The sequence below is a fragment of the Bos mutus genome, chromosome 4, assembly GCF_027580195.1.
Source record: "Bos mutus isolate GX-2022 chromosome 4, NWIPB_WYAK_1.1, whole genome shotgun sequence".
Classification (NCBI taxonomy): Eukaryota; Metazoa; Chordata; class Mammalia; order Artiodactyla; family Bovidae; genus Bos; species Bos mutus.
Window position 1 is genome coordinate 38,974,870 of NC_091620.1, and position 22,294 is coordinate 38,997,163.

At 40.8% G+C, this 22,294-nt stretch overlaps 1 protein-coding gene across 3 annotated transcripts in view; it reads left to right on the forward strand.

The window, feature by feature from the left end:
- Positions 1-21,295, forward strand: part of SUGCT (succinyl-CoA:glutarate-CoA transferase) — a 787,630-nt gene extending 766,335 nt beyond the window's left edge. For all 3 annotated transcript variants that reach the window (XM_005888147.2, XM_070369345.1, XM_070369347.1), the window contains one exon: positions 17,273-21,295. In XM_005888147.2, coding sequence (XP_005888209.1) covers positions 17,273-17,436 — 164 coding nt within the window. In that variant the 3' untranslated portion in view covers positions 17,437-21,295. The remainder of the gene's footprint in view (positions 1-17,272) is intronic.
- The last annotated feature ends 999 nt before the right edge of the window (positions 21,296-22,294 follow it).

A 22,294-nucleotide genomic window follows, 5' to 3' on the forward strand; every position in this document is an offset into this window, starting at 1 on the left:
GCATTAAGGGGCTTCCCTGGTGGCTCAGTGGTAAAGAAACTGCCTGCTGATGAAGGAGATGTAGGTTTAGTCCCCGGATTGGGAAGATCCCCTGGAGAAGGAAATGGTAACCCACTCCAGGATTCTTGCCTAGGAAATCCCATGGACAGAGGAGCTTGGTGGGCTACAGTCCAAGGGGTTCATGGACCCCAACACAACTGAAGCAACTAAACAAGGAAGTGCAAACAAAACAGATATGATTCCTGCCCTCATTGAGCTTAAAAATACTCCTGAACACCTGTTTTCACGTGCTCTATGAGTCTCTGTACTAAAAACTGACACACAGCTCCTGGAATTTTTCATCTGCAGAACATTGCAGGTGTTTGTCCTCATGAGGAGCATAAGTGCAAGTTGGTTTCATAGTCAACAATACTGCTTCAACTTGCTTTTGGCTCCATTTGACAAGATTTATTTTTCTAGAGTGTTGAGGTCTGAGTGTATGAACACTTTGAGTTTCGTTCTTTTAGAAACTTGAGAACTGAGTTCAAAGCCTTGTTACACTATATCACTGATTTATACACACATTCATATTCAACAAATATTTGTTGAGGAAAACAGACGCAGCTCCCTGCCTCTGTGAAGCTTACATTCTAGCAGAGGGAGTGAAAGAATGGTAGACATATTTGATAAGTACAACGGAAGAAAGAGAAAGTTGAACAGAGTAAGAGGAACTGGAAGTGGCAAGGTCAGAATGGCAGGTTAAGATGTTAAAGGTGCTTAGGGTGGACTTCACTGAGAAAGACTTGAAGGATTTGAGGAAATGATCTCTGTAAATATCAGAAAGAAGAATGTTCCAGGCGGAAGGAAGAGCTGGCGTGAAGTCCCCTAAGGATGAGCCTGCCTGGGTAAGAAAACCAGTGCAGTGGAGCAGAGTAAATAAGGGGAGGAGGGCAGGAGGAGATGTCACAGGGGTAACCTCATAGTGCGAAGGTTAGTGGATTATTAGGAATCTAACAGCCCATTGTCAATAGTCAAAGAGGGGAAGTTTTGCAGAGTGTAGAGTTTTTCTTTCTTTCTTTTTTTTTATGTTTGTACACCAAAGTTCCCTTGAAATGGTACACAAGTAGACAAGTCCTAAAGTCTGATGTGTATCCAAAGTGCTTACAAGGAAATAGGTGATGCAGAAATGAAAAAGTCAATTGGATTCATTATTCCTTTTGAGATTAAAAAGCAGTATGAAAATATTTTTTTTGCTATTAGGGAGCTGGAGGTGGCTATCCTTCAACAAAATTCTGAGCCATCAAAAATTACAAAGGTATAGCTTTGAAGAATTTTGAGCAGAGAAGTGGCCTGATCTGAATCATGTTTTTAAAGGGTGACTCCAGCTGCCTTGTTTGAGAATATATTGCAGGGAAGCTATGCAGGCAGGGAGAGCTGATAGGAGCCCTCACAGAAATCCAAGCAAGATGTGATGGTAGCCAAGGTTAAGCTGGTTGTAAAAAGTGTTGGATTCTGTATGTATTTTGAGGGTAGAACCAAAAGGATTTGTTGATGGGTTGGACATGGGATGTCAGTGGAAGAGGAGCATCAAGATGACTCCATTTGGATATCTATGGCAAAATATATTAATTTGCATGTCTCCTTCATTCTGTATTTCATGTTTCTAGTATTCTTGTTTTCTAATCTAAGAATATATTAGGTCTTTTTTTTGTTGTCTAATACTTCCTGCTGTATCATATTCTTTTATACTTGCAACTTGAGTTGTTGTATTAGTCATTCAGTTGTGTCTGACTCTTTGCAACCCCATGGACTATATAGCCCATCAGGCTCCTCAGTCTATGGAATTCTCCAGGCAAGAATACTGGAATGGGTTGCCACTCCCTTCTCCAGGGGATCTTTCTGACCCAGGGATCGAACCCAGGTCTCCTGCTTTGCAGGCAGATTCTTTACCATCTAAGCCATATTAGGTTGTTGGTTGTTGTTTGGTTTTTTTTTTTTTTTTTGTCTAATACTTCTAGTAGCTATTTATTGAACAATTAGTGTGGTAGGTGCAGTGTGGAGTTGAAGTTGAGCAAAATATTGATTCTGGTCTCAAAAAGGATCCCAAGAGGCAACACTATTAGACACGGAGATAAACTATAAAGGAGAAATAAATCAAATGTTATAGAGAGTCAGAGAATAGAGATGTTCCTTTGCACTGTGAAAAACAGAAGGAAAGCTCAGCATCAAGTTACCCTGAACAGAATTTTCAGAATAATGTGGGTTTCAGGGTCACCAAACCGATATGCATTCTAGGTGGGCACAAGGACCCACACAGCATCCAGTCCAGGGCAGAATGAGTGCAGGGTGCCTAGAGGGAACATCTAGGGGGAAAGATTGGACAAGTGGTCCTTCTATTTCAGAATGCTTTGGACCAAGGAGGTGGCAGAAAAGATCAAAAGTGTGGAGAGGTGTGAGGGATAGTTCAGAGACAAGATCGCTGGTGTAGCAATGTCTCAAAGGTAAGACTGAGGATTGGGATGTTGTTATTGGGTGGCTGTTGTTAGTCACTAAGTTGTGTCCCATTCTTTGTGACCTCATGGGCTGTAGCCCACCAGGCTCCTCTGTCCAGGGGACTTCTCAGGCAAGAACACATTCCCTTCTCCAGGGCATCTTCCCGACCCAGGGTATGAACCCATGTCTCCTGCATTGGCAGGCGGGATCTTTACCACTGAGCCACCTGAGAGGCTGGTGATACCAAAATGGAAATAGGGACACTGAGGGAAAGGACCTTCGCCTAAAATCTTCCCATCTGGACTACAGAGGGAAAGTGAATCAGAAAAGCTCAGATCAAGTCTTGCAATGAATCCTGAGCAACCTGTTTTCTCAGCAGCAGATTTGAGGACGTAATTTTCTTGATCCACTATTTGCTTGGACTGTGATTGTGATTTGTGTGCTCTCAGAGACTTGGATAAGACAAGAATATTGTTGATATGACTGATTCCTTTAAGATAAAAGGTTAAAAAGCGCAAGCAATTTTTATTAAATTACAAGACTTTCCAAGGTTTACAGAAGAACTTTTCAAAGCTCATTTGAGGGAAGAGCCACAAATAACCACCTGCTTGAGCTCTGTTCAGTTCCTCCTCTCAAAATTGAACCGAAATGCAATCTGGCTGCTCTGCCTGGAAACTTCTTCCGGTATTTTCCTTAATGGAGCGCAGAAGCAGGGGAGGTGAGGAGAAGGTCACCACTTTGAAGGTCTATGAAGCTTAAAATGTTCTGGCTACAGACTTCAGCTGAACCAATTTTGTTTTCCATGGTGAAGTCGAACCAAACAAAATCTTGGGCATGTGCCCAAAAAGCTTGTATTGAATATTAGAATTTTAGAAGGCGAGAGAAGCTGGAGGATTGATTATTTTGGCAAAGAGCACATTGTCAGCAAGGTGTTTCTTCACCCTTCCTAGCGTTTTCAGAAGTGTTGAAAATAATTAGAAGCAAACACAAATGTTGGAAAAAATCATTCCGGGGGGAGTTTCTTCAAGCCTGATGTTTTTCTGAGACCTTAGCTTAAAGTTTGGGTAGCTCACTTTGAGGGGAGATGGCGTGTTTGCTAATGAATATGAATAGCATTTCCTTATGGGCCATATATTTTTTCCAGCAGGAAATGGATAATCTACTATGACATTTCAGTGGGTTGGAACAAGACAGATAAATCAAATACAAGTTACCCTGTTTCTTTTTCAAATGAAAGATAAATGCCTTAATGGATTAGCAATCATGAAATATATAAGTATTTATAATACAGTACTGCTTTATAACACCATCTGCCAAAGAATGGTATTTATTCAGCCACTGATATGAGAACAGATTTTCTCCCACATTATGCAGAGAGGAAATATATCCTAGTGTTAACGAGCATGCACTTTGTATTTAGCCAGCCTAAATTCTAACAGAATTCTTTAGTTGACTGGCTGTGTCATTTTGATAACGTTACTTAACCCCACTTTCCTTTGTTGATAAAATGGTATAATAAGCATCCTACTTTTTAAAGTCATTCAGTCTATCAAACAAGGTAATATATGAAAAGCATTCCACCAAATGCCTAACACATGTGAGTACTCAATAAATAATAGCTGTTCTCATCATTTCACTGGTCAAAATTGACTGCACACAAAATGAGAATTTAGAAGTATTTGGAAAATCTGAACTGAATACTTTTGAAAGGAGTGCTGAGGGACTAGATGTATGAATCTCTGCTCTGGTCCAGGCAAATAAGTCTCTGTATTAGAATTGAGACATAGAATCAGTCTCCATAGGCTATGTCATATATAACTGTCATATAGTGTAGTGACAATTCCTGAATAACACCAGTTTAAAGTAATTCAAGTGGATTCCCTGCTAATACACCATGTTCATCATGGTTCGCAAGGGCTGGCGGGCAGTCATTATCTCACATATTGCCGAGCTGTTATACCAGAGAGACCCGGGTGGTCTTATGTCAGCAACTGAGTGTTCTGACCTGGAGGTGGGGCATACATATCCCTCCTATTCACAGTTTGTTGGCCAACACATGACCTCACTCAGCATCAAAGAGATCAGGACATCTCACACTATCATGGTCCTAGAACAAGGAAGCTGGACATCTGAACATTGATGACAACCACAGAACCACAGACAGTTGAAAACATAATCTTACTTCATAGGTAGCGGGACTTTAGTTATCTTTATAGAGTCCCAAAATAAATTCTGTTACAGCAGTAGTGATCCATGGTGCCTCTGATCTCTGGGTAAGACGGGTGACTCGTCCAGCTGGTGGTACACACCACGTGTTGCCTGGAGTTTCTGGGATGCCTGACCGCATAAGCAGTGTCATCGATTGAGTCCTTCTGTTCAAGATATCCAGAGCCATTTTTATTCTCCATGGCCTTTTTCCACCATTCCATGCTAGTTGAAATGGCTTTATCTGTTTTTATCTCACATCTAATGGGTTTAATGTGTTCTAACTGTATGGTTCCATTTGGCGCCTTGGATGCTATGCTGAGAGGCGCCATATAAAAAATATTGTTATTGTTATGATGATGAGTTCAAGCAGTGGAGGGGAAATTGTGAAATAACTTGGTACTGGAGCTATCATTATTTTCAGAAAAATGAAATTTGGCTTCTTATTGCACTAGTAAGCCTTGAAGATTAAATGATATCTACAGCATGTATCTTAGCAATGGGCCAAAGAAGTCAAAATAAAAACTTTTGATATAGCATTTCATATATTATAAAACAGATGTTTGCTTTTAAGTATTCTTGATTTTTTAAAAAAGTTGACACCCATATCAGACATTTAAAAAGCACAGCAGATGAAAAGACCTACACATTTAGTTTTAATTGTATTCATTCTTGCTTCCATCATGATTGGACTGGCCAGCTTTGTTAATGAATTTAACCCTTAGTGTTGATCCTTGGCCAGTTTGCTGTGAAGTTGAGCAATATGTTGTTTCATTGCTTTAGAAATACATCATGGAGATGTGAGGTGCATTGAGTTCTGGAAAAAAAAAAAAAAGGAATGTTGAAGTCCCTTCCCTCATGATGATGTGATATTATGTTCCCATTACTTGAATATTCATTATGGTTTCCCACATGTTTTTGGCTACCTCTGTTTCCTGCAACTGTTTACATTATTAAGTTGGTCTGGATTGTAGAAATGTAGCTCGAATGCTGTGTGTAGTTAAAGTAGCTTGTGATGTTTGCATGGAATGGGTAGATTCCGTTTTTAGCCTCAGAGTCGTGGATGGTTTCTAAGAGGAGATGAGATGAAATAGTCAGGGTCTTATTACTGAAGGGCCTCAAACCACAGATGGAAAACACGACACAGGGCTAGCTGGAGGAATTTTCTGGCACACCAGGAACTGGGCCTTCCCTGTGCCTTCAACCAGATAACTTTCCGCAGAGAACACAGTGAAGGCTTCATTCCTTTCTGGCCGGGTAGGGAAGAAAGATTTGGAGAGCACTGCCTGGCTCAGAAACATGAGGAATCAGAATATATTCATGGGGCTATGTTTCCAGGACCTCCTACAAGGAAATAGGCGGTCTATGACAAATTCGTGTGAAAAGATGAGGTAGTAAGGAGTGCATATTGCATAAGAAATCTGATAGCACTGTGATCTAGAAAGACAGAGGGCATAGACTGTCAGAAGATGAAATCTGAAACTGTCCTTGGCATGTTCCACTCCAAGACCCGTGAGTTTATTTTTCAACTTAGATAATTCTCTTTTTTGCTTTTTTCTTTTTACTGGGAAACAGCATGGCCCGTTGGCAAAGGTTCAGAATTTGGAGCAAGTCTCTCTGGCTTTAAATCCTGGCTCCTTTTAGCTCTGCGACCCATTTAGCTCAGTGACTTCCCTGCTGTGTCGCTCGGTTTTCCCCATTTTACAAATGGGGACCATGACCTTCTGACCGTATCCTAAGGACTGAATGAATCAAATGTGCAAAGCACATATGACAGTGTTTGGCAATAGGAAGTGTTTGTTGAGTAAGTAAATAAGTCTCATGTTTCCAAAGTTCCTTTTAACATATCTAGTAAAAAGTTAGTTTCTGGTGTACATTATGATGCTGTCGGATATAGTGAGTATGTACTTATCTGGTGACTTGGTAATCGTTCAGACTCCCTTAGCCTCCCTTTTGCTATCTGTAGGAAAAGGAAAACATATTTGTCTCCCTACCTATTTATTTGAAAAGTGCTTATTATGTCCCATGTGCTTAAAAAAAGTTTCCTTCCGTATAGCACAGGGAACTCTGCTCAGTGTTCTATAATAACCTAAATGGGAAATGAATTTGAAAAAGAATAGCTACGTGTACATGTGTGACTAATTCACTTTGTTGTACACCTGAACCTAACATAACATTGTTAATCAACTATACTCCAATATAAAATAAAAATTACAAAAAGAATTAGTATTTGAAAACAAAACTCTCCTTAATTAAAATGAAGAATAGAACTTTTTTTTTAAAAAAAAAAGAGTTCCTCCCTTTTCCTTTAAATAATCTTATCCTTGATTGTTAAAGAGTTTTAGAAGTTAAAACTTTTGTCCCCAGCTTGCTGTCATGAATCTGAAATGAAGTTCACCTGTTCATGTCCTGGGACATTTGGGACTGAAATGAACTGGAGACAAGGCCCCTAGCTGAGGAATCTGGGGTGCTGAGGTCAGCACTGCAGCATAGAAGGAGAGGTAACAGCAGCAGGTGGTGTGTGCTGAGGGCTTACTGTGTGCCTGATCCTGTTCTAAGAAGCTTTAAAATCCTCACAACTGTAGATGGTAGGGACCATTATCACCCCCATTTCACAGAGAAGCATTGAGGCACAGATGATGAATTACCCAAGGAGACTAACTCAGTTCATGACAGAACAAGGATGTCAACCTAGACCCTCTGGCTCCCTAGCCTCACTCTTAACCTCCCTACTGTGTCACTCCTCGAAAACAATGATTATGAAGTCAGCACAGCTGTAAGTGTGTCTGCTGTGTGCCCTTTACACATTTCATAACCTCTCTGAGCTCCATGTGCCTTTTCTGTGATATAAGGATAAAAGGCAGTAATAAATGCAAAAAAAAAAAAAAAAACACAACCAAAAAACCCTATCTAAGGTTATTGTGAGGATACCATGTAGATAACAAATATAGCCCCAGGCCTGGCATACAGAAAGTTCTCACTGAGTAGAGGCTGTGGATGTCAGATGTCATCATGTATGACTAGAACCTGGGGCAGATTCCTCCTCTTCTAACTCTGCATTTTCTCAGCCTCTGGCTGGTTTATCGGTTCAGCCTCCCAGGAAGGGGCAGAAGTTGAGGTCAAAGGCATTGTCACTTTCCTAGAATCAGATATACTGTCCATGAGGACCAAGGGCGGTTCACACACAGTCCTCATGGAGAGGTGGGTCTAACCCATAAGCTGTGCCATCCAGTCCCCTTCCTGGTAAGGGCTTTGACCTCCAATTATTAGAGTAAGTAGGCTCCTCACAAGGACAGCACTTGGGGTTCCAGGTTTGGTACCACTGATGTTCTGGAGACTGCTGCAGTGTGCATTTTTCCTGAGCATTTTTTCAGTTTGATTGCCTTTATAAATGCAGAGGAAAAACATCCACACCTTCATTAATCCCTACATGGCTTTGACCCAGTCTCAGAGAGCTCTGCATTTCATTCTCTGCCTCTTTCTGTGGGGCACAGAGTCCACATTTCTTTTAAAAGTACAACTGCCCTAATTCCTACTCTCAGGTCAATGGAGATGTGACTGTTTAAGGCCAAGAATTCCTCATTGCAAGAAATGCATTTATCTCCAAACTTATGAACTATACAGGTTAATTTTTCATTCATTTTATTTGTTTCCTTTGGACATAAAACATTTTGATGCAATAGATTTTTGATATAGAACTTAGATAGTAGAAAAGCCTGCCTAAACAACTGATTGAAACTCTCAGCATCAGAGAGGTTGGAATGAATACAACTGCCTTGGAAATATATTGCTTTGAAATGAAGACACTTAGAAGGAAATGACCTCTAAATTTACATATCCTGGCCCAAATTATTCCCTGAATTCCAGACTTGCATAGCTAAAGGCTTCTCTCCTTGGATACCTCATTGGCATCTCAAACAGCATTTTCAATGCACTTCCCTCCTGGCTAAGTGAGTAAAGAACCCTCCTGTAATGCAGGAGATGCAGGCAAAGCAGGTTCTATCCCTGGTCAGGAAGATTCCCCTGGAGTAGGAAATGGACTTGTATAGCTAAAGGCTTCTCTCCTTGGATATCTCATTGGCATCTCAAACAGCATTTTCAAAAACAAATTTGACTTCTGAGACTTCCCTGGCTGCCTGGTCCAGTGGTTAAGACTCTGCCTTCCAATGCAGCAGGTGCAGGTTCAATCCCTGCTCAGGGAACTAAGATCACACATGCCTCAGTGGGCAGCCAAAAAAAAAAGGGGGGGGGGTGGTGGGAAGGAATGAAAAAATGAATTTGACTTCTGCTTCTAACCAGCTTTGTCCATGAATCCATTCAGCCTTTCTCATCAGGTAAATGGCCCACCAGTTATTCAATTCAGAAACAGAAGTTTTCCTTTGATCTTTCTCCCTCCCCAGCTACCTTGGGTCTTGCACTTCATCAGCAAGCCCTCTCATTCTATCAGGAGAAAAGCTCTCAAATACATTCACTTTTTTCAAATTCTGTAGGCACCACCCTAGTGTAGGCCACCGCCATCTCCTCCAATATCCCCAGAACAGCCTCCAAGCTCATTTTAGTGCTTTCTCTGCCCAGCTACGGGAATACTGAAGTCTTGTCACTGCTCTGCTTAAAGCCCCAGTGGCTTCCCAGTGAACTCAGAATAAGATTCACTTTACTACCATAGCCTGTAAATCCCTGTGCCTCTTTTTCCAATTTCATCTAGAAATTACCAGATAATATTCTAACCACACTGCAACTTTTTTCAGTTCTTAGACATCAAGCCTGTTCTCACTGCCTGGAGTCTTCTTTCTTTTAATGTTAATAGCTTTTGTTTTAATATTAATAGCTCAGCTTTGGGACTTCCCTGGTGATCCAGTGGTTAAAACTTTGCCTTCCAATGCAGGGGATGTGGGTTCAATCTCTGGTCTGGAAACTAAGGGCAACATGCCACGGAACAACTAAGCCCATGTGCTGCAAGTAAGACTCAGCACAGCCAAATAGATAAATAAAATAAATATTTAAAAAGAAGAAGAAGAAGAAACATAGATAGTAAACTTAATCTTTGGCAGTTTGAAAATACCTTCATATTTGATTAACCATTTGACTAGGTATACAATTCTAGGTTTGGGGCTTCCCAAGTGGCTCTCATGGTAGAGAACCCGCCTGCCAATCCAGGAGACTAAGAGACACTGGTTTAATCCCTGGGTCAGGAAGATCCCCTGGAGGAGGGCATGGCAACCCACTCCAGTATTCTCTCCTGGAGAATCTCATTGGCAGAGGAGCCTGGCGGGCTACAGTTCGCAAAGAGGTAGACATAACTGAAGTAGCTTAGCATGCACACACACACAATTCTAGGTTTAACATCATTCCCATTTAGAAATTTGAAAGCGAACTTTACCTTCTTCTAGTTTTTAGTAGAAATTAGTGAGAGCAGTATATATTGCAACATTTGATCTTTCAGCTTTTTTCCTACTTCTATTCTAAGATCTGTCTCTCTGTTAACCATTGATTTTTAAGAAAAGAGGCTTGGAAATTCGATGGCTGTCAAGTGGTTAAGACTTGGCGCTTTCACTGCCAAGAGTTTCGGTTTGGTCCCTGATTGAGGAACTAAGATCCCACAGCTGCCTATAGTGTGGTCAAAAATTTAAAAAAATAAATAAATTAAAAAAAATTTAAAGAGTCTAAAAAGACTCTTGGGAAGGTGAAATGGACCAGTTGGCATCCACTTCCTGTCAGTGTCCTTGTAGAATATCCTGTGCTTCAGCTTTCTTGACCTCTTTGCCCATCGACATGATCCCATTGGTGTCATTCTTAAATTTGTTGAAATATCTCATACAATAGTGATGCTCCCTCCCATCCTTTTCACTCATATAAAATTTTATGTTTGTTTGCTTAACTTCTATACCTTTACTTCAGTGGTTTATCAGGGGAGAGTGAAGGCAATATATATATTCAAAGTCCCAAAATACACCACTTGAAATTATGGTCATTTACCATCATTTAGATGTACTGTAATTTATTTGACCAGCGCAAAAGGAAATGGCAACCTACTTACTCCAGTATTCTTGCCTGGAGAATCCCATGGACAGAGGAGCCTGGCAGGCTGAAGTTCATAGGGTCACACAGAGTCAGACACTACTGAAGTGACTTAGCATGCACACGTGCCCAAGTTTGGAGCATATTTTCCTAATTTTATCAATATTACAACTATTTGACCTCTTTATCTGGAAGGAAGGAGTTTGGGATAGACCTATGAGGATAGTACATGAGAGAATGATTGCTAAACACCTGCTCCTAATAAGGTACACTTTGGAAGCTAAGAACAGATGAAAAAGTTTCTTTCTTTCTTTTCTTTTAAATACAAAATCCCACACAAAAAGGGGTATTGAATATTAGATTTAGAAATTTGTATAGACCCTTGCCTATCACATTTGTCGACGTTCTTGATTACATCCATAGAGGAAAAAATTTTTTTATTAAAGCAGGATTTCTCCATTCAAGTATGTGAATACTTAAAACTCTTGATATCAAGTTGAAAATTTTCCATCCAGAAGGATTGTACCATTTTCCACTCCCTCTGGTCACAGACTTCTTAAACATATACTGTGATAGCTATAAGATTCACTAGTTTTGTAAACAAAGTTGTATCTCATCCTCTCCATACTCTGATTATTACTGATGTTGAGTATTACCCACATTATATTCCCCAAATGTTCAAACCAATCCTGCATAGGTATTGCCAACCTCATTTTAGAAATCTATGGACTGAGACTCAGGAACTTTTAAGAATTCTCAGGATCACACAGCTTTCAAGTGTTTGAAAGCATATGCGAATGTAGACGTTGCTTTGCCAAAAAGTAATTTAAGAACATGTGACTTATCTGCTCATCTTTTTTTTAAACAGAAAATCAGATTATTCATTCTTTCTGGACCTTAGATATAAATAATTATGTCAAACATGTTCTACTTCTTGAAACAAATACATTTGAAGAATATATTTTGTGCAGAGCCTAGACTGAGGAATGTCCCAGGTATATAGGATCATTGCACAGGGTTGAAAGAACAGATTTCAATTGACTCAGGGAAATTTCGCTTTCTTTGGGATCTGAATATATCACTTTATTTGTCCTGTTTCACATAGAGATGTATATTTTAAGGGGCTGTAAATTTTTGTTTTTTCATAAACTACATGGCCAAGCAAAACAGCAGCCCCCCGTCCCCCTTATCCATGGGTTCACTTTCCAAGGTTTCAGTTACATGTGGTCAACCATGGTCTGAAAATATTAGAAAATTCTAGAAATAAATAATTTATACATTTTCAGTTGTGTGCTGTTCTGAGAAGAGTGATGAAATCTCCTGTCATCCCCTCTGTCTCTTGGATTGCCTCTTTGTCCAGCGTATTCATTCGTTAGGCACTTAGTAGCCATCTAGTTTATCAGATGGATTGTCCGTCAGTGTCAAAGTGACTCTTCTTTTACCTTGTAATGACACCAAAGCACAAGAGTAGTGATGCTGGCCATGTAGGTATGCCAGAGAGAAGTTGTAAAGACGTCTTTTGAGTGAGAAGGTGAAAGTTCTCAGCTTATTAAGGAAAGAAGAATTAACTGTGTGCTGAGGCTGCTGAAACCTATAGTAAGAGCAAATCTTCTATCTGTGAAACTGTGAAGGAAAAAGAAATTCTTAATAGTTTTGCTGTGACACTTCAGTCCACAAAAGTTAAGACCACAGTGCATCATAGATGCTTAGTTAAGTTGGAAAAGACATCAAATATTCATAGTAAGATATTTTGGAAGAGACCTTATTACAGTATATTGTTGTCATGTCATGTTCTGTGTTAGTAGTAGTTATAGTGGTTCACTTACTGTGCTTCATTTATGAAATAAACTTTGTCATAGGGATATATGGATAAGAAAAAACACTATACATAGGGTTCAGCATCATCTGTGGTTTTAAGGATCCAAGTGGGGTCTTGGAAAGTATCCTCCGCAGATAAAGGGGTGCTACTGTGTTTAAGGAATTTTTAAGAAATTGCAATTTGAAAACTGCCAGTACAATTCAGGTAACTATACCACACTTTGATATTATTACATGGACAAATCTCAGCTTCAGAATCTTTCTAAAATCAATCATATGCAAAATACCTGGTTTCTGAAGGGGCATATGGAAAAGTATATACAATTTCGTCAACTGCGATATGGCTTACTTAGTAACATATATTTGTTTAAAGAAGCCTAAGCTTTCCAAATATATCATATCCTCCAGGTGTCTTTATCCTAGCAAGTCTAAAAATTACCAAGTAATACCATCCCACCAACCTAAATTCTTTAAGATATTTTTGTGCAAGGTGTTACATGCCCTTCATCCTAAACTGGCAGCATAGTGTTCAGTGTGGATCTGGAAGCTCCCAGGGAAGGATAGGAGTGACACAAGTAATGGACACAAGTTGATCTGCCATTTCCTATGGCTGGACCTGAAAAATTCCCTCATAGCATCCTTGCTGGGAGGTAAAAATCCAAGTTCTAGGTGCCAATAGCACAATACTCCAAAGTAGATGAGTCTCAAAAACATAATAAGTGAAAGATGCAGACAGTAAAGGCCACATATTATAGGTTTCATTGATATGGAATATCCAGAATAATCCATAGAGACAGAAAGAAGTTAGAGGTTGCCAGGGGATGTGGAAAGGGGAGAACTGAGAGAAACTGCTTAAAGGATGAGGGTTTTAGTGGGAGCGATGGAAATATTTTGGAATTAGATAGAGGTGGTGGTTGCACAGCATTACAAATGTCATGGAACAGTTCACTTGAAAATAGTGGATCTTATGTGAATGTCACCTCAATTAATTCTTTTTTTTAAAACTAAGTCCAAGTTCCTGAACCTAACATACCTGGACTTGGAAATGGATACTTCCTAGCTGTGTGATGTTTGGCAAGTTTTCTCATGTCCTAACCTGGATCCTACCTTTAACCCTTTTACCTTAAATCTCCATCAGTATCCATACAGGATTGCCATGAGGGTTTATAGGAAGTGATGTGTGGCCTTTGGCACAGTGGCCAGCACAGCCCAGGTTCTTAGGAAACGGTAGTTACCACTGCTAATGCTCCTGCCACGGGGAGCAGTAGTGATAAATGGTAACCCTGCTTTATCCCAGATTCTTCAAGAGTCAAATGACTATTTCTCAGTTGATTGTTTTACTTCAGGTCATTTGCTGCTGCTGCTGCTAAGTAGCTTCAGCCGTGTCCGACTCTGTGCGACCCCATAGACGGCAGCCCACCAGGCTCCCCCGTCCCTGGGATTCTCCAGGCAAGAACACTGGAGTGGGTTGCCATTTCCTTCTCCAATGCATGAAAGTGAAAAGTGAAAGTGAAGTCGCTCAGTCGTATCCAACTCTTCGAGACCCCATAGACTGAAGCCTATCAGGCTCCTCCGCCCATGGGATTTTCCAGGTAGGAGTACTGGAGTGGGGTGCCATTGCCTTCTCCTGGTTAGGAAAAAAGCCACGTGACTTTGACTTCAGCCTGTATTTTTTGGCAGAGTCCTTTTGAAAGACAAATTTTAGATGAAAACTATTGTTAATGTCAAAATCGCACACATCCCTAAAACACTGGATTATCAGCTTTCTCAGAAGCATAGGTGACACCACCTCCCAATGTGTATGGTTCTTTCTTGAAAAGGGACCAACCCATGAAAGAAAACAGTTATGCACTGGAGCATTTGAAAGTAACCTGCCTCTTGAGAAATTTGTATGCAGATCAGGAAGAACAGTTAGAACTGGACATGGAACAACAGATTGGTTCCAAATAGGAAAAGGAGTCCATCAAGGCTGTATATTGTCACCCTGTTTATTTAACTTATATGCAGAGTACATCATGAGAAACGCTGGACTGGAAGAAACACAAGCTGGAATCAAGATTGCCGGGAGAAATATCAATAACCTCAGATACGCAGATGACACTACCCTTATGGCAGAAAGTGAAGAGGAACTCAAAAGCCTCTTGATGAAAGTGAAAGTGGAGAGTGAAAAAGTTGGCTTAAAGCTCAACATTCAGAAAACGAAGATCATGGCATCCGGTCCCATCACTTCATGGGAAATAGATGGGGAAACAGTGGAAACAGTGTCAGACTTTATTTTTCTGGGCTCCAAAATCACTGCAGATGGTGACTGCAGCCATGAAATTAAAAGACGCTTACTCCTTGGAAGGAAAGTTATGACCAACCTAGATAGCATATTCAAAAGCAGAGACATTACTTTGCCAACAAAGGTTTGTCTAGTCAAGGCTATGGTTTTTCCTGTGGTCATGTATGGATGTGAGAGTTGGACTGTGAAGAAGGCTGAGCACCGAAGAATTGATGCTTTTGAACTGTGGTGTTGGAGAAGACTCTTGAGAGTCCCTTGGACTGCACGGAGATCCAACCAGTCCATTCTGAAGGAGATCAGCCCTGGGATTTCTTTGGAAGGAATGATGCTCAAGCTGAAACTCCAGTACTTTGGCCACCTCATGCAAAGAGTTGACTCATTGGAAAAGACTCTGATGCTGGGAGGGATTGAGGGCAGGAGGAGAAGGGGATGACAGAGGATGAGACGGCTGGATGGCATCACTGACTCAATGGACATGAGTCTCAGTGAACTCTGGGAGTTGGTGTTGGACAGGGAGGCCTGGTATGGGGTCGCAAAGAGTTGGGACACGACTGAGCAACTGATCTGATCTGATCTGATGAGGAGAAAAAAAGAAAAAAGAATTTCCCTGAGCTTCAGAGAAGGAAAGCTTTGGACATCAGTTGGAAATTGCCGTTTATCTGGTGTGGATGGTATGTGTGACCCAAATGTGCCACTTGACAGTTTTAGGAGGTCTGTGTCCTCTCTCCATCAACAAATGGCTTCCTCGCCATTATCTTTTCTGAATGGAATTCTCCTAGATCCTAAGGCACATTTCTGCTTTATGGACTGACATTATGTTACCCACATGTACTTGGGTTTTATCTGTTCTTCCTATGGGCTCCCAAATCCAGAGGAGACTGGGAAAATCTTTATGAGATGGAAACGTACTGTTCTGTAGTCTTCCTGTGACTCTCTAATTTGTTTTCCTGAAGGCTCATCAAGTGAGATGTAAAGGACAGCCAACATAAATATCATTTATTGAATGAGGCAGCAAAGGTAAAATCTGTTGAAACAGTATGTTCCTCAGTGTCCATCAAGCCTGTGCATGAAAGAGTGAGAAGATGAGGCTGCTAAGGTTCTGGAAAGTACATGGCCTTCAGTGTGAGATGGTTCAGGTGGATGAGGATTTGCATCTTGTTGCTCTTAGTTATTAGTTATGTGTGCATGTGTGCATGCTGTGATCAGTTGTGTCCACTTCTTTGTGATGTCATGAACTGTAGTCCATGAGGCTCCTCTGTCCATGGAATTTTCCAGGCAAGAATATTGGAGCAGGTTGCCATTTCCTTCTCCAGGGGATCTTCTTGACCCAGGGATCAAACACCATCTCTTGCATTTCCTGTATTGGCAAGCTGGTTCTTTACCAGCTGAGCCACTGGTGAAGTATATGACCTTGAACAAAACCTTAGCATTTTGGACTTTAGTGTCATTATGTGAAGAGTTAGGATGAAGGCCTTCCCTGGTAGTCCAGTGGTTAAGTCTCTAAGCTCCCACTGCAGAGGGCATGAGTTCGATCCCTGGTCAGGGAACTAAGATCCCACATGCTGCATGGTGGAGCCAAAAAGTTTGGGGAAAAAAATGAATGAGGATGATAAAATCCATTCCCAGCAGTTGTTGAAATCCTTGCTTTAGTTATCCTGTTTGTGGTGGCTCAGTGCTCAGCAAAGAGCTGAGAGTACATATCCATTTCCCACTGCACTGCAACTGTCAGACAAGGTGATGGGGTGGCTTTTGTCATCATAGTGGCTGGCAGGTTTTGTGCATTATGTGGATTTGGGGATGCTTACTTTGTGCTTTCTGTTCATTACATCATGTAAACCCTTTCATCAAGAATGTATGGTAAACATCATACCCGGTTTAGTTGTGGAACACGAAGCTCAGAGAAGTTATATAATTTGTCCAAGATAGCTCTTCTTGAAAGTGAAAGAGCTGATACCCAAACAGAAGTCTCTCTGACAAAGAAGCTTGCACCCGTAACCTCTTCTACCACCTAAATGCTTCACCCAGACTCTGGGTGAGGTCTAGTTGATCTGCAGTCTGTCGAACTAAATCTTGGAACGTTACACTGGATGCTGAGTGGTAAACACTTGGGTTACCTTCACCTGGGGTCAGATTTCCAGAGAGACACTATGTACCTGTGTCACTGTTCTCTGGGACCCAGAAAGTCAGTTCAGCTGAGTGACTTACCCCTGCAAGTCTTTGCAACGGGCCTGGCACACACCAGGCACATCCATGCAGCCCCCAGCATGGTGGATGACCACTGCACAGTTGTCTAAAGCAAAGTCAAGGGAAGCCACATGTGCAAATACATTTCTTTCCGAAACGATGGTCCATCTGCAAGGGTGTAACGGGCAGTGATATTCTTGGCATTCATTGCAAACACCCCAGGCTGCTTGGGTAATGAATTTCCGAGGGTTAGTCATTAACAGGCTTCCTGCTTTCCTCCCGCTCTGACAGGCCCAGCTGTGAGATACAGTAAGTTCAAGATGTCAGAGGCCAGGCCGCCTCCCCTTCTCGGGCAGCACACGACGCACATCCTGAAGGAGGTCCTCCGATACGATGACAGGGCCATCAGGGAGCTGCTCAGCACTGGAGTGGTGACCCAACATGAGGTTGAGTGACAAAGGAAAAATGCTTTTCTGCAAAACCACATCTGAATACATTTTGCTAGCGAAGACAAAACAGCCTTTCTGGACCCTTCTCCCCAAATCTGGTGCCTGCCACTGAAGAGTTAGAGGAATTCCAGATTTCCTGCCTGGCGTCTCCAGAATTGCTCTGGTATCAGTGAATCTAGTGCTTTCTAAATGTACCCCACCTTTCATTCCTCACTGTTTTCCCCCAGATAATAGATTAATTGCAGATTTTTTTTTTTTTGGGTGAAGATTTTTTTTTTCTGGAAAAATGCATTCCTCATTCTAATTACATTAATAGCCTAAACGTTTGCCCCTCCAGCCCACGCAGGTCTGAAAAAGAGCAGATCTCTTGATGTTCTTTACTTGCACATAAAGTCCTCATTTAAACCTGTTAGGAAGTCAAAGCAATAAGCAGAATGACAGTCTCGGTGATTGATTTTAAACAGAATAACTTAATTTGAGCTCATGAACCCTTTGTTAATCTGTAATTTAAACCATGGAATTTGTTAATGTCCCTTATAAAACTGAACTTCATTCTCCCCTGTGGGGGTAAATATTTGCTTTATGTTGTGTTTCTTTGACTATTTCCTGAGACATGCAGAAAATCACCCCCATCAATGAATTTTGGGATGTGTAGGTATCTGCATGATACCTGAGTGAAGAGTGGTTCTTTTATTAGTACCTTATTTTGAGCCAAGTGCAAATGCAACACATTTTTAAATGAATGTCAGATGAGTATCTAGGTATTAAATAATGTCTGTGTGTGTATGCTCAGTCATATCCTACTCTTTGCAACCCCGTGGACAGTAGCCCACCAGGCTCCTCTGTCCATGGGATTTTCCAGGCAAGAAAACTGGAGTGGATTCTCCAGGGGATCTTTCTGACATAGGGATTGAATTAACATCCCTTATGTATCCCGCATTGGCAAGCAGATTCTTTACCAACTGTACCACCTGGGAAGCCCCAAATAATGTCGAAATAATGACAAATAGGAAAATGAAAGGAAAATATTTCTTTATATTCTGAGTATCCACTGAGTAGAAGAATATAGCATGTCTTAGTATTAAGTATTTGCATTTAAGTATTTGTCAGTGAATTAGAAGTATAGAAACATTTGTGTCCAGAAGGTGGTAACTGATTTGCATCTATGTTCCAAGATGAATTGTCACTCAGATTGCCAGTCACTCAAGCCTGGGTACAGACCAAGGAATTAGATGACGTGTGATCTATATCCTGATATGATGACAATTCTCTCTGTTAGGCACATATATCTTAAAGCCATGTCATTACATGCCAAATGGTCACTGAAAGTTAAATTACAGATGTTCATTTTTCAAATTGTGATTTAGAGCTAGTTTTCTTATTGTGTTCTTTTTCATTGGAAGGATTTGAGCCATTTATCCATGCTGTAAGCCTCAGTGTGTTTCTAGAATTAAGAATTCCAGATAACTAGGACATTTGTCTGCTTACAAACCCTTATGGGATTTTATAGAATAATGCCTACTAATTCTAGAAACAGTTATTGTCTTCTCTGCTTTCCTCTTTGTGGACATCTTGTTCTGAAGAACTCCTGCTGTTATCCTACTAGTTAGAATTCCATCATGCAAGGGTAATTTGATACCTTCTGCAGTACTTTTCCCCCAATGGCTAATTCGTAGATAGATATTTGGAGACGTTCACTTCAGGCCAGACATCTAAATGAAATTCCTCCATGTATATACAATTAGTAATGAAAATGGTAAAAGGCTGGATGACAGAGATTTGGCAAAACCACATATCCTGAAAGATGTTTCTCCACCATTATTCCCCCAGTGATCCAAGTTGATGTCTTGAAATGCAAATTACTTGGTTCCTAAGCAGTAATCCTAAAGATCTGGGTCATCATATGTAGCAGGACATTGATCATTCAGAGAGGGTCACAAAATGCCTCAGAAACCTTAAAATCAAACAAAAATGTAGTCTTGGTCCACAGCAGAGTCACCATTGGAGACTATCTCCAGTGTAAATGTGTATGTAGCTGTTCAGATTTCTGCCTACACAACTCAAAATGATCCAGAAGAACTTTGAACCTGTTCATCACTCAACAGATATTATTTACTCTACTGATTTAGTGAGAGAAATAATTTAGAATATATCTCAAATTTAGGTAGAGAATTAGTCCTGGAAGAAACATTGTGTTTGCTGAAATTTGTAACATGTCCCAGATCAAGTTATGCCTATAGACAATGTGTTGTTTTAACTATCAGGATGTATTGTACATCTCCAAAGCTGTACATATTGATACATTACCATATTCTCCCAGTTCTCTGTGTGTCAAGGCCTGGCTTCTGACAGGCTGATGTCTGAAGTTGTTCTTCAAATTTCTTAGCAACTCCCAGGTTTAATCATTATGGAATTGAGAGAGTATCCACGAGCAACTAAATTTCCTTTCCTTGATTTTTTTGCTTAAACTTCCTGCTGCCATGGTTTTCTGGTTAATAGAGCTTATTTTCCAACTTGCAGTCTCATATGCTGAAGGTTTCCCCAGAAGAAGAGAAATGAGCATTGTTTTGTGGGACTCCTCTGGTTACTTGGTGTTCTTTCCATGTTCAATCCATCTACTAGGAGTTAGAAGCACAATCAAGATTAAAAAAAAAAAAAAAAACTACGGCAAAGGAGGTTTCACACAGGCTATTTCATACTACTAGTTCCTAGCTCGTTAGGCTATAACCTAGGTAACCCCACAGAGGGGGTGCTTTTGCATAAGACTTCAACACCCCTGTTTTCTGCCTTTTTCAGGGAAATTCACACCCACTAGTCTCTATTTCACCTGAATTTGATGTCTTACCACCAACTCTTTGGTCCCATGATATTGGTGTGTTGTCTACTTTTATGGGTGTGAGTGTTGCTTGTTACTCTCCCGACTGGCTCAAGGCTACCTTCACGAACAGGAAACGTTCTCCAGGTCCTGGACCAACAGGCACTGAGAAAGAACATCACCAGAACTGAGCAGATTGGTCAGATCATCTGCGTCTGCTCTGATGGCTCATATGGCAAAGGAGACAGGTGGGAAAAAAGGCACGTTCCTCAACCTCCATTCCCTGACCCCGGGCTATTTGTTTTCAAACACATCCTCCAAGATTAAGAGATTCTTCTTGCATTCACTTCTCTTTGGGGGAGAATATCCACTGCCATGAGTCCCTAAATTCTTGAGTTTCTTCAGACACAATGTGCCGGGAAAAGTGGCTATTCATTTTGAGAGTAGTATCAATGAGCCTTAGAAGGAGAGACTGTCAAGCTCATTTCTTCTCCCTCTCCATTTTGGAGTACGATCATTATTTTGCTAAAGAGGATGAGAAAGTTTGGGGGGAAAAGGTTCATAATTCTATTTCAAACATCTGTTGGAGAAAACAACAACAACAAAACATTTATTTATTTTTATAGCAATGACTTTTTATTGTATATTTGGGAGTGATACTGAGCTGAAAAGAATGAAGCTGGTTCTGAACTGCTTCTGAGAACCTAGCTTTTGCTAGTCTTACTAGTTTTTTATTGGAATATAACTGCTTTACAAAGTTGTGTTAGTTTCTGCTGTACAACAACATGAAGCACCATATGTATATATATATGCCCTCCCTCTTGAGTGTCCCTCCCACCCCTACTCCCATTCCATCCCTCTAGGTCTTCACAGAACACTGAGCTGAGCTCTCTGTGTTATACAGCGGCTTCCTGCCTGCTATCTGTTTTACACACGGTAGTGGATATATGTCAATGCTACTCTTTCAGTTCATTGCCTCCTATGCGTCCGTAAGTATCTATTTTAAATATAGCAGTGTGCACATGTCAATCCCAAACTCCCAATCTATCCCTCCCAGCCACTCTCCACTCCTGGTAACCATAAATTTGTTCTCTAAGACTGTGTGTCTGTTTCTGTTTAGTAAATAAGTTAATTTGTATCTTTTTTTTTCTTTTTTTTTTAATAAGAGGCTGTGGTGGGCAGGATAATGGCTCATCAAAGAAGCCCATGTCCTAATCCACAGAACCCGTGGATATGTTACATTCCATGGCAAAAGGGAATTATGATTGCTGATCAGCTGACCTTAGAATAAGGAGTTTATCCTGGATTGCCCTGGGGGGCCCAACATAATCACCAGGCCTTTAAGTGTGGAAGAGACAGTGTCAGAGTGATGGGATGTGAGAAAGACTTTCCCGATTATTGCGGGATTTGAAAATGAAAATGAATGAGGGCTGTAGGCATTTTCTAGAAGATGAAGAATGCAGGAAAATTGGACTCTCCCTTAGAGCCCCTGGAAAGAATGTAGTCTTGCTTGACTTTAGCCCAGTGAGACCCATTTTGGACTCATTTTGGACTTCCGATCTCCAGAACTGTAAGGTAATGAATTTGTTTTGTTTTAAGCCACGGCATTTGTGATATATTGTTATAGCACCAATAGAACACAAATACAGAGGCTGTTCTTCCTTAGTTTAAAAGTCTAAAGCAACAGGAAAATCACTGTCTTGCAAAGTGACTAATTGACACCTCCCTGTAGTTCCATTTTTTTCTTCTTTCTCTTTTTTATCCCTACTTCCTTTTTGACTTTTCATTTTCTCCCCCATCCTTTCTCTGTGGCCATGTTTATTTCCTCCCTCTCCTTTTATCTCCTTTCCTTTCTTCCTCCTCTTTTTGTCCATGTTGTGTAGGTGTGGACTCCAAAAGCTGCCACTGACCTCAAGAAAAATACGACTTGCTCAGTGATCTGGAAGCTAACTAGTAGTAATTCCGGCCATGACTTCAGCTTCACATGCAATTTTGGCTTAATCTCTGGGTGGGGTGAGCCCTAAATAACTGGCTGCCTCTTTTTCTCCC